At 33.4% G+C, this 13,538-nt stretch overlaps 1 protein-coding gene across 2 annotated transcripts in view; it reads right to left on the reverse strand.

Moving 5' to 3' along the window:
- Nucleotides 1-1,219: 1,219 nt before the first annotated feature.
- Nucleotides 1,220-13,538, reverse strand: part of Sidpn (bHLH protein similar to Deadpan) — a 30,311-nt gene continuing 17,992 nt past the window's right edge. For both annotated transcript variants that reach the window (XM_029301168.2, XM_085487636.1), the window contains exon 3: nt 1,220-8,249. In XM_029301168.2, the coding sequence (XP_029157001.1) occupies nt 7,242-8,249 (1,008 nt within the window). In that variant the 3' untranslated portion in view covers nt 1,220-7,241. The remainder of the gene's footprint in view (nt 8,250-13,538) is intronic.

A 13,538-nucleotide genomic window follows, 5' to 3' on the forward strand; every position in this document is an offset into this window, starting at 1 on the left:
CAATATATCATTAAGTCTGAATTAATACTAAAATGCTGATAAATACTGAATATTAATAAATATGATAATAAAATACTGACAATATAATAGATAAAATAGTGATAAATACTAAATAAATAATTTGTTCAGCCAAATTTTGAATTCTTATTTCTAAATTTTGAAATGTAAACATATCTGTCTTCTAGGAAACACTTGTCCTTGTCCGAAAAAGCGAAAGCTTTTGTTAAATGTATGAACTTTTCGTTTCATATATTTGCGATCACACATAGATGTGTTCCGATAAATTGGTTTCCAACAAATATAAGTTGCACGGAAATGAATTTAGCTGAATTGCCAAGCGGATTTTATGTACGTTATGTACGCGGCGAGAACTGGCGGGAAAGAGAGATGCGCGGTCACTTCGAATAGACGCAAACAGGCAGTCTTAACGATCGGTATAATCGGTTTCTCCAGCAGCGCGCGCGGTCGTTAAAACTCGGGACGTTCCGGGCAAAAAGTTTAATGACCGAAAAAAAATCGCATTAACGATCCTATCGCTGCCGTCGCTTTTTTCTGTACGAAAGGTTTTGCTGAAGATCGAATTGCGACGAAAAAAAAGAAAATAGACGAAGATATAATAATCGGACCCGGCAGATCTTCGATCGATATTTTAACGCCGAATAACAAGGAAAGATGAAGAAAAGTGTAACAAAGCGGATTAGATTATGATTGTAAAATATTTTCCCAAGAAAACGCAAAAAATTTAATTCTATTGAGAAATATTTTAGTTACTCGGTTAAACATTTTTAAAATAATAAAAATTTTTGAAGAAAATATTATATATATTTAAAATGTTTATATTCATAAAAATTAAACAAAAAATAGTTTATATATATATATATATACACATACATATATCCTAGATTACATATGCTAGATGTATTTCTTTTCAACTGTTATTCTACAATTATTATTTGTATACTACTTACCTGAAGCAGCTATAAATTTAATATTCACTTATATCCATTTACGTAATATTATAACAGAAAGAATCGATTTTTGAGAAAAAAGAGAGAGAACAAAAACAATCCTTTATTTTATTACTAAAGACGCAAAATTCTTACATATATTTTAGAGAAAGAAAATCATAGATCAGAGAAAATCACAGATCAAAGAAAATCGAAATGTTGTCTCTCACTTTCAATTATAGCAGGCAGAGAATAAATAAAACACATTGGAGTACAGTTCAATATATATATCTATATTGACTGCGCGTCTCTAAGTACATTGAATAAGGAATTCAAATTCCAGGATATTTAGCAATTACAGACGTAAATTAGGTGGTGAAATGGTGATTCCTCGCTACGTTGAATCGCAATTATTAATCGCGTCTTCACAAAAAACGCTCGCTACTCGTTCACTTATGACACATACATACATACTTATCTCTCTTTCTCTCTTTTTCTCGCTGTATACACCTAGATAACATCAAAATAAATCTATATTTCGCAAATAGAGTAATAGTTATTGAGAGGTTATGTACACGAATGGCGGACTAAAATACTTGCGCTCTTTCTCTCGCATACATCTTTTTTTTCTTGCACACTCATTATTCATTCTTTCACTTTTTTCCCAATAATCATAAACTAATTACTTCGTCATTTACATACATACATATTTATCTTGTAATGCGCAACTACGTCAAAACTATTTTCTTTGTTATTCGTATAACTGCACATTCATGGGACTGAGGATCATCTTCGTCAAAAGGAGCGAGGACCGCCTATACATTGTCTTCTTGCAGGAAAAATTGCAGAAATTTTCATTAGGCATCTATATACAGTGTAATTGTAAATAAGTGCAAAAAATTTTAGGAAATAATTCTTTGTCAAAAATCAAGAAATCTTTCATAGAAACATACTTTTCCTCTTTGACGATAGATATAGATACTTCTACACTCTTTCAAAGGGAGAAGTAAAAATTTTATTTTTTCTTAAATTTTAGACAAAATTAAAAATGTTCCATTTTTTCTAATATTTATTATAATTTTATTTGCTTGTTTTTTTATGTTTAAATTCAACTTCTCGTAACTCGAAACCTTTATAACATTTAGCATCATGCAATTTATGATAATATATTTTTTTCTTAAAAACTATTAAGTTTACAAAAAAAATAAAAGAAATAAAGAAGTTTCTAAAGGATTCAAACTTTCTAAGGCATATTTTTAAATGATTTTATTCTGGAACGTTAAAATATTCTAATAAAAAAATTGAATAGGAATTGTTAGTTCATCTCTTTATAACGATTCGGGATGATTAAATAACATTAATAAATATTTTTATTACGGAAAAATTCCACTAAATTTTATTTTTTTTATTTGTCCAAAAATAGAGAAACCTAATTTTTACCTCCCCTTTGGAGAAGTGTAACTCCACATGAATGATATAGGAGTATTATATACATACATAAAAGTAAAACTATGACTCCCCCTTAATTATTGACAAAAAATCATCTAAAATTTTTCGCATTTACTTAGATTAACTCCGTATCTTTTATAATTCTGTCTCGCAAACACATTGCTTTAATATTCAGATCCGCGTCTATTTAATTGCAAGTTTTTTATTTCCGTTCTTGCGCGCTACTTTCTCGTGTCGATTCTTCGACAAGGGAGAAGCAAAAATTCGAATCAATAAAAAAATTAAATTTGAAAAATCGAAAGAAAACTGCGCAAGATCACAAATTAAAATAAAATAAATAATAAATTTTCATACTTAAAATGTTTCCTACATTATGAAAAGAGAGTAGGAAAAAAATCCATTTGATGAAACTAGAATAATCGATTGGAAAAAATTAACATATTTTAATACATATTAATATACATTTTAGTTTCCTGAATGCATTTTCACATATACCTTTAAAAAGAAATATATATATATGTGTGTGTGTGTGTGTGTGTGTGTGTGTGTGTGTGTGTGTGTGTGTGTGTGTGTGTGTGTGTGTGTGTGTGTGTGTGTGTGTGTGTGTATAGGCGTCATTATATTTGTTAAGTCGCGCACGCGTTAATCGCCTTCATACAGTATTATCAAATATTCCGTGCTACATTATTTATCACACTGCACTTTTTCCGCTAAGGATTCTCGTTTTTGCTGGCCAATCGTTACTTCGGTGACGTCATCGCAATGCGAAAATCTTGCAATGTACAACAGGCGTATTGAACGCGTTATTCGAACTCAATTCGCAACGAATTTAGCGGTTGCGGCACTTTTAGGCGTGATGCAAATTAAAGGCTTCATTAACACCGTCGCAAGAAATAACGTGCATATCATTGACGTCATGCATGCGAGAATGTGGCGTTATTAGGCGAGAATGCGCATACGCCTTTTCCGTGTATGTACATACTGATTTCCACGCGAACAAGTGCGGTGAAACAAAAAAAACTTAGTTGCAGTTTTCTCGCCTCGAGGACAAAAATCCAGATCAATTGAATTATAATATATATGTATATACAGAGTGTTTCTAAACAAGTGCGAAAAACCTTAGAAAATGGAAGGATTTCTTGTTGAAAATTAAGAAGGATTTTTCATATATTCCTCCCTGAAGAGTTGTACTCCTCCAAAGGAGGAGATTTACCAAATTAAATTTTTAATTTTTTCTCAAATTTTGAACAAAATAAGAAAAATAAAAGAGTGATGGCAAAAAGACCTGTTTTTTCTCCTATTTTATAAGGTCAAATTTTGGGACCTCAAATTTCAAACTTTTTTTATGCCAAATAGTACTATTAGATGAAACATTAATCCCAGTAAAATTTCAAGATAAGCCTAAACATGGTTCCTTAAATATGAAGAAGTGAAAGTGATAATTTCTCATAAAACTGACTAAAAAACATCACTTTCCCCCTTGTATCTTCGGAACCGTGCCTATGCTCATCTTAAAATTTTACTGGGATTAAGGGGATGCTGGAGTGCGTTTGTTTTTTTCTGTTTTATCGACAAAATGTGAGGTTAGATAAAGTATAAATGGGTTATTCTTTTTATTGGCAGTTTGTTCATACAAAATAAGATCAGGTCAAATTTAGCATTGGATAAAGGAATATAAGTGAATGTTTAGATATCAATTTGGAAGCCTAGTAAACGAGAATAACTCATCCTACATTTTCGTGTACACATGCAAATGTAGGATGAGTTATTATCGTTTACTAGGCTTCCAAATTGATATTTAAACATTCACTTATATTCCTTTATCCAATGTGAAATCCGGTCTGGTCTAATTTTAGATAAAAAAACAATCCGTATAGCCAATAAATAGATTTATAGTTTATCTAACCTCACATTTTGTCGATAAAACAAGAAAAAAACAACAGACTTCTCAAAGGCGTTCAGAATCCCCTTAATGTTTTATCTAATAGTACTATTTGCCATGAAAAAAAGTTTGAAAGATCCCAGAAATGGGCGAAATTTGCCATCACTCTTTGATGATTTTTTTCTACTAGTAAAAATATTTATTAATATTTTTTTCTTCTATTAATTTTTCCTTTATTAATATAATCTTCCTGTATTATAAGGGAATTAAACTAACTCTTTTCAATTTTTTATTAAAACTTTTTAACCAAACGAAAATAAGATCATTTAAACATATACGTTAGAAAACTTGATTTCTGTTTTATTTCTTTTATTTTTTTTCAAAATCAATAGTTTTCAAGAAAAAAACACAATTTTTTACTTCCTTCTTTGAAGAAATGTAACTCCTCAGGGAGGAATATAGGAGTATATGTTTGTATAAAAAATACTCCTTAATTTTTAATATAAAGAATCATTTCCTAAAATTTTTCATACTTATTTAGAAACCTGTATATGGTGAGTCATTTTAATGTTTCACTCTAAGTATCTCTCTTTTTATGTTTTACAAAAAAATGTTTGCATAAAAGTTGTTTGACTTTAAGAAGAACACAAAACAACGATGTCAACTTGTTCATTCCAGATAGCACCACTTTCAAGAAATTCCATTAAAATGATCTACCTTTATATCTGAAGAACGAATACACACATTCCCCAAGTAGCAAAGTGACGTCAGAAAACGTCATTATGACATCTATTTTTAATCATTTTTTAGTCTATGACGTCAGCGACTAATAATGGACGTTTATAAGACGTCATTTTTTAAACCAAATAAAGATTATTTTAAAGACGTCTTAAGACGTATTGAAGACGTCCTAATTTAGTTCCTTAATTTATCGCTATGCGACGCACCGCAATGTCCTCTATCTTGCATGTAAGTTTTAGTCAGAGAATTATATAAAGCTGACAGAGACTGTTAAGAGTAAAGTGTCATAAGTATATTCTTCTAATGTAAAGTGTACTCGGCAACAAAAGAATTATTTTTTAACAAATAAATTTACGTACATGTGCGTAATTTATTTATTAATAAGGCATTCTTCTGTTGTCGAATATACTTTAAATTTTTATATTTTATATTATCGAATTCTTACTACGGTTATATGGGTTATAACTGATACTATGTGTATATTAATTGTTAAAATTGTTAAAATTTTATCAATTTAAGTCTTATATTCGTCATATTATGCTGTCAATGAGACGTCAAAATAACCTCGATAAGTCGTCAGAAAATGACGTCAATAAGACGTCAGAAAATGACGTCTCACGGATGTGACATTTCGACGTCATTTTCGGATTTCATAGGACCTAACTGGGACGTCTCATTTGTGACCAAAATTGGCCGTCATTATGACGTCATTTTGCTACTTGGGTCTCTATCTCGATATATATAATTCGTAAATATCTTGTAGAGATATGCGTGAAAGGACATTATAGCTCCTTGCACAATGCCAGGCAACAGGCAATAGGAATAAGAAATAGAAAATATCCACCAATAGGAGCAGAGAATAATATCTATCTCCTTTTCCGATTGATTGATATTTTCTATTTCTTATTCTTATTGCCCGTTGTGTGGTATTGTGCAAGGGGCTTTTTATATAAGTTTGTAGTTCTTCCTTGACAATTAGAACTCAGCTTCTTCATATTTCACCGAACATATTAATTTCCTGTATCCATGAAAATTTGTCGACTGCGTAACTTCAGCAGATTGCATTATCCCGAAAGAGTTCTTTACTGTGTTTCATTACTACTTCCAATAGTAACATAAATAAATGATAATTACTTAGATTTTGCTTTTCGTTTAAAAATAATGTTGTACTTTACTTATAGAGGAACACTTTTCCACAGTATATACGCATTTCCGCCTAAAGATGTATTTTTGAATTCGAGATGAATATATATATATATATAGTTTGAAATAAATATAACAATCTTTTTTATCTTTCTATAATTATGTAAATTGTTTTATATAATCGCTCATGGAAAGAAAATTGATTTTTTGTACATCCACTCAACGGCCACATTTTTTCAAATAATCTAACAATAAGATCACCTACAATATTATGAATAACTCACATAAAAAAGTAGATGATCACTATGGTTAAATCATTCTATTTTTGTAAATTATTCATATTTAGATTATTCGGAGAAAAAAAGTGTAGTTTCTGTTCAATTAAAGTATTTTTTCTCTATACCTTTTTCCAAATTATTCCGTATAATTATTCCCATAGTGATATATACTTGTATGTCAATTTTACTGATCGAGAGCAGATACCGTTTGTCTAGATATACATACATCTACATATCGATAGAGAGTATATATATATATATATGTACATATGTATAGAGGGTGTAACTAAAAAAAGGTATACGAAGCACACCATTAGGTGCAGAACAACAAACTAAATCGAAAAGTTTTGAGCCATTTTTCAATTTGAGCTTTATTTTTGATGCTATAAATTGTTGACATTTGCCAATTAGCATGTGGCTACAACGGAAAACAGCGCAGACGCCGCATACTAAGGCGTACTAAGGCCTACTAAGGCAGCGCCTACACCGTTTTCCGTTGTAGTCACGCACTAATTGGCAAATTTCAACAATTTATAGCATCAAAAATAAAGTTCAAATTAAAAATGACTCAGGACTTTTCGATTTAGTTTGTTGTCCTGCACCTGTGCTTCGTGTACCTTTTTTAGTTACACCCTGTATATATGCATACATACACATACACACACAATCTTACCCTAGCCAAGGAAGATTTCCACAATAGATGACGCAGCCACGCACCAGTACGACTTCTGGATTCGTGCATATTTTGTCTCACGAGATACATTTCTATTTACAAAGATAGAAGGCCCCAGTATGGACCCTTTACCACGGCCTCCACATACCCTCCTCATCCTTGACGGGTTGCTGACCAACGGGCGACGAAGACGGTATACCAACGGCGACTTCGCTGTCCGCGTGACTAGACGGCCTATCCTCGTGGATGATGGGGCCGCCGGCAGGCTCGATCGACAGACGTGCCGATATCTGCTGTTGTCGCAGATGATGATGATCGCCAGAGTGCGCGGTCGAGCTTCTCGAGCTGGCGATCTTCATTTTCTTAGACGTGGTGAAGTCGAGCGGTTGCTCTGGCTGTTCCATTCTTGGGCTTTTGCTGGGCTTGAGGCCGCCAGTTGGATCCTGCCACTCCTGACTGATATCGTCGTGCGGTCGTTTCGCCAATTTATCGGTGGCTTTTAGCAACGACATGTTGGTTGCTGCCCAGATTGCCGTGGGCGGATTCGGTCCGATGCTGATGCCGTTTGCCGCGGCAGCCGCCGCCAGTTGTACATAATGACTTGGCAGCAGGAAGACCACCTGGCCGTCTGGCAATCTGGAGGGTATAACCTGCACCACGGAGAGCATGTTGTTGGGATTCTGCTGTGACGTGGAAGCCTGATCCACCGGCATACCCGCCGGATGATGCGGATGATGCGGGTCCAACGTCGCCGGATTCACTTGGCTAAAGGCGGAGGTCGGTCGACTGCTGTTGTTATTCTCATCGCCGGCGGTGGTGCTGCTGTCGGGTCGAGCAGCTTCGACCATATCCGGGATTTCGGACTTGATCAGATTGGCCGGCGTGAGCGCGGCGGCGCTGCAATGCGGCCCGACCGCCACGTGATGATCCAACGGGCCCGGGCTCGTCGCCCCTACTACCCGGTCCGTCACGCTACCCGGACTACTACCCAAACCGCTATCGGGCCGCGAACCCAGGTCCAGATCCAGCTCCGACACACAGCTGTCCAAGTGACGCAGCAGCCGCTGCTTCACCGCTGGATCCATCGGCGTCGTATTGCCCGTGATGATGTCCGGCGCATCGAGATAGCGGCTTACCTGAAAAATGACAGACCGGCGATATAAATATACAGTGTTGTGCTTATTATTAAATTATTTTAAAATTAGGTAAATAAAGATGAGGTGATAATATATAAATTTATCTTAGATAAAATGAAGATGATTTTGTTTTAAATATATCTAGATAAAAAATAAAATTATATGGCAATTCATCTAGATAACTTTTAGATAATATTATTTTTAAGATTTGTAGGCATTTTTTTATAAAGACGTTAACCGACGATGAGATTAGCTGATTTACGTGTTTTGTTTGTCGACCTCGTGCCGGGTACTTATTTATTTGTAATATTTATTATTGAAAGCGTTCTGAGCGATTCTTTGTTTGTCGAGAAAACCGAAAACACAGTTCTGCGCGATGAACGAAGGTAATTCTGATTGGTCCGATGTTTCGGGTAGGGAAGGTTTTAACACCGGGTATAAATATGCCGACTTTTTGGGAATCGGGACAGACAATAGAGAACCAAACAGAACAGATCATATCTCTCTTCTTCGAAACATCGAACGACGGCGAAAACGGCAAGATACGGCTCTGAAGAATTGTCGACGTGAAGACGTGTAATATTCACAATTGCACATTATACATACATATACATACTATCATTTTGCGTTGGAATAAATTAAACCTTTGGCCTATCCATTGAAACACGATATCCTAATCGAAACGGTGAGAGAAACATTCTATTTCTCTCTCTCACGCCCATCAGACCCCTACAGATTGCTCATGTAAATGCAGTTATAAAAAAATGTAAATTATAAAAGGGATATAAAAATATATTTTTATTTTTATTTTATAATTTTCTATTGCTTACTGCTTAAGTTCTGTTACTTAATAATAATATTTCAGTATTTTTATGTATTATGACTCTAAACCAAATTATCTGAATATTTCTATAGATAAAGAATATTAACATAATTCATATTAACATTATTTTTATACACCTAATTCTATATTTGTATATTGGTCCTGTATTTGATATAATTAATTTGATATAATTTGCATTGCAAAAACGCGAGCCATTATATAATATTACTTTTTTATTATTCTAGATAATTTAATAAAGATAACATTTTTTTCATCTAAGATACAGATATAGATAATACATATCTTTATTATCTATATAATATAACACCAAAACTTCATCTAGATGATCATCTATATAATTTTATTTAGATAAAAACAAAGGTTATAAATATATGTATGCTTTGCAAATATATACTTATGTACTTCTGACACAACCGAAAATGCCATGATTTTATATGAAAATATAGAATAATTTTTTTCCTTATGAGATTGTTTTCGACAAAATTAATTTTTAAAAATTGTAAAATTAATATAATTTTTTTAGCTTTAATAATCTTCAACAATTTTGTATATTTTATATATTATCGAATTTATCTCGACAGTGTTTATTAGAATATTTCTTCAGTGTAACTTAATAATTTTAAAATGTATTATTAATAAATATTGAATGTTTTTTATTCATTTATATCGTTGTCAAGACAAAAAAAGAGCTGTGTTATTAAGTCTTCAAATTTTAAGATTATTTTTCTGAAACAAAACTTTGTATGAAAAGATTTTGTTTTACATTTTCGACGGAATATAATTAGTACTATTTTTTATTATTATTCTCTATTTAATTATTACTATAGTTTTTACAAAATAAACTTGGCAAAATTGATTTCGACGTAACTAGCAATTTTATTCAATACTTTCACGACGTTTCGACCATTTGGTTGTGGTCCTTATCAAGTGAGAATTCCATCAATTAAAATGTAATTAACGCAACATAAAACCGATCTTATTTAAAATTAATAGTTAAAAGAGGAACACGTCCCATCGCTATGATGTTTCGTCAACGACGTCAGGTCGTCAACAACGTAGGTCTAAATAATATTTGCCAGTACGGTCAAGAGAAGAGTTTTACTTTAGACTAGTCTCTCATAACTCGTCTAAGAGTCTTGACGTGTTGTCAAACCGACACTATATTCGTTCTTGACATCTTAAAATTATAATTTTATTTTTATTTTCACAAATCACTTGATAAGGACTCAAAGAAGGATCGAAACGTTGTAATTTAATAAATAATATTTGCCAGTACGGTCGAGAGAAGAGTTCTACTTTTTTAAAAACAATAATCTTAAAACATTTTGCCGATTTTTCAACGCTTTCATATACAGAATTAAATAAAATTAAAAAATGCTTTATATAATAACAAGTTTAATTGCTTATCATTCTCAATGTGATAGTTTAGACACGGGGTGCCGAATATTACATGAAAATCACGCAAAATAAAATGAACCTAAAAAAAAACAAACATTGCAGCATTCGAATGAGACTAGCTGCGATACAACAATATTAACATCTTAAAATATTTTAATTCTGTTTAAGAAATACATTAGAAATATGATTTGCCGAACCGTACGATTTAGCATACTTTCCCTTATTTACAAATTATAATTCCATAAATAAGAATAATTTTTGCGTACGCGTGCGGCAATATAAATATCCATGCGAGTCACAACGCCGGAAAAATACATACATATATTGCTGTGGTGCAAATTCCGCTGTCGCGACTGCGGATTGCGGTATCGTGCGTCAGTCATTATCGACCGCCAGGTCGTAATTGAATATTTCGCGCTCGCTCTTTAATCCGCGATTCGGTCGAGTAACGGCGCCGCATGATTATTTGTTACCCGATATGTATACTCCCCCCCTCTCCCTCTCTCTCTCTCCCTCTCTCCTTGGTTACGACCCGTGGCCCATAATTTATTTCGTGCCGGCGATAACGACCGGTGCGATAAAATGCTCTTTAAACTCGTTTCGGTCGGGCGGCGTTCCGACGACGCAACTGTGAACCTTTTACGCGGCCGCATGTTATCGCCACAAATCGCTAATTAACGCGCACTAAGAATGCCTTGCTGATTAATGTGGCGCACGGATTTTATAATAATGCGCTTTATGTGGTTTCAATATTCGTAATAATTCGATAATTTAACAAAAAATATAAAAAATATATTTTTTTTATTCCGTAGTAGAAATTCGAGAAATTGAATTTGAAACCGCACAAATAATTATACACTTACAATACTTACATTAATAACACCGGTAAATAAAAATAAACTTTTGTTTAGTTACAAATGATATTTAAACTTAAAGTATTTTAGGGATGCTAAATCCAAAAATAAAGACAGTTTTGCCAAATTTGCTCTAGTTTTTAAGACAATGGATACAAATTACGATTTTACTCCAATACGACTTATAGCTGACATATGCAACACAAGATTTGGCCTTTTTATTCTTTCACATTATTTTTATCTCCAACGTGATTCTGATGATATGCATAAAAGAAAATCGTACAACAGCATTTTTTTGCATTTAATTGTAATTATTTGAATCAGCTTAACTTTGTTTTTATGTTATTTTACTGAATACGCTATTATATATGGGTATTTCATATAATATACTTTTGTATGATTTGAGATAAAGTATATGATTTAGAGATAGACTAATCATTACATTTTTGCATTTTTTATGTTTTTTATGGGAATAAATATCTTAAAAATTAAACCCACTATAAGAAAATAATGTTATATTCGGCGTCAGTGACACAAAGTTACCCTAAAATGAATTTAATATAATTGGTAATAAAATCTGTGTCGACCAATATGTAATATAAATGTAAAAAAAACCTGAAATTAATTTATATAGAAAAAATTCAGTAACGCGCTACGACAGGATTGCGACCGGAAAGGAACTGAATTGCGAGTGGAAACGGCGGCAGCGATTCGGGCGGAAGCAGCGCGATTGATCTCTAATCGCATAGCGTATCGCGAGCTATATTTCATATTGAGCGCGCGCATCGCTGGCCGACAAAATTATCGCCGTCGCTACTGGTGGACAATAATTTTGCGGACCACCACCGAAAGCGCGTGAGAAGAGCTTTACTTATATAAAGAGGGTCGCTACTTCAAAATAAAACAATACTTATTGTTAGTGGCGAAAGATCACATATTGAATGAATCTACGATCTATGTATGTAGATCTTGAATAGTAAATTTTCCTAAGCAGTGATTAAGAAAAACGCGATTTGCGATATAATCAGATATATACATCTTTGGACAATTGACATACCTAGATTTTTAAATTATTTTAAATATCAAGAAGGAAAAAGTATAGATAGTTATTCAAAATAATGCGTCCCATTTCACATAATTACATCTTTGAAGTTTATAAATACACAATATTTAATGAAACATCAACAAAAAAAATTGTACAAGTTTTGTCTTACAACTTATAAATGCTTTATGTGACTTCCTTTAATTTACGACCATAGTCAAGATGATAGCTATACCCGTTGTAACTTTACAGCTATAACAATGCGATTTTTGAGTTTATTCATAGTTGTGGACAATAGTGACACGATATGTTTAATCCGTCAAAAAAAATTGCATAAGATCCGATGATCTAGAGAGCCAGCTATAGAACATCAAATCATAGTGTATCACTTTTTTTAGGATTAAGGATGCTGTATATGCAGTATCGTTGCCCACAATCTTGTGATGAGCTCACAAATCGCATTGTTGTACAATTGTAAAACGATAATGGATATGCTAGAGTGAGCGAAATTTGACTATCGCTCATTTTTTATGTATCACAAATTATTATATATTTATATAAACATGATTATTTGAATCATTTTAAATAACTGTGCATGTTGTACGTCATACGATATTTTGAAATTCCGTTAAAATAAAATTTGCTTCAAGTTGCAGCTTATTACCAGTTTTTTTCAGATCACCAATTAACCTTTTATATATACGTTTGTGAAATTTTCGAGAAACGAATATTTCGGTTTTGAAGCGATCGTCGTTCTTTTATTCTCCAAAATTGCGTAAAAACCGGAGGATGATTTCTCGAGTGCAGTGTGTGTGTGTGGAATATAGTGTACATCACACACGAGGCGCCAGACTCGACAGAGAGTAAGAACGTACTTTCGACGGAGGTGAACGAGATCACGGAAAGGGGAGCGGAAATGAAACTGCAGGCACAGAGCCTGCAGGACGTGCCGCGGTCGACCGCTAGTTTTATAAGGCCGTAAAGTTTGTCCCGCGGAGAGATCTTCCTTCCTTCCTTCCTTCCTTCCTGTTTGCCTTGCCCGCCCACGCTGCGCCTCGTATATCACACGTATCGTGATTTAGCTCGCTCGGCAGTAGCGCTCGTCTCGCCGTCCGAAATTTTTGGCACGCTTTGTACCATCGCTTTACCCA

This window comes from Nylanderia fulva, unplaced genomic scaffold, assembly GCF_048542155.1.
Source record: "Nylanderia fulva isolate GAGA-0341 unplaced genomic scaffold, ASM4854215v1 Scaffold59, whole genome shotgun sequence".
Lineage (NCBI taxonomy): Eukaryota > Metazoa > Arthropoda > Insecta > Hymenoptera > Formicidae > Nylanderia > Nylanderia fulva.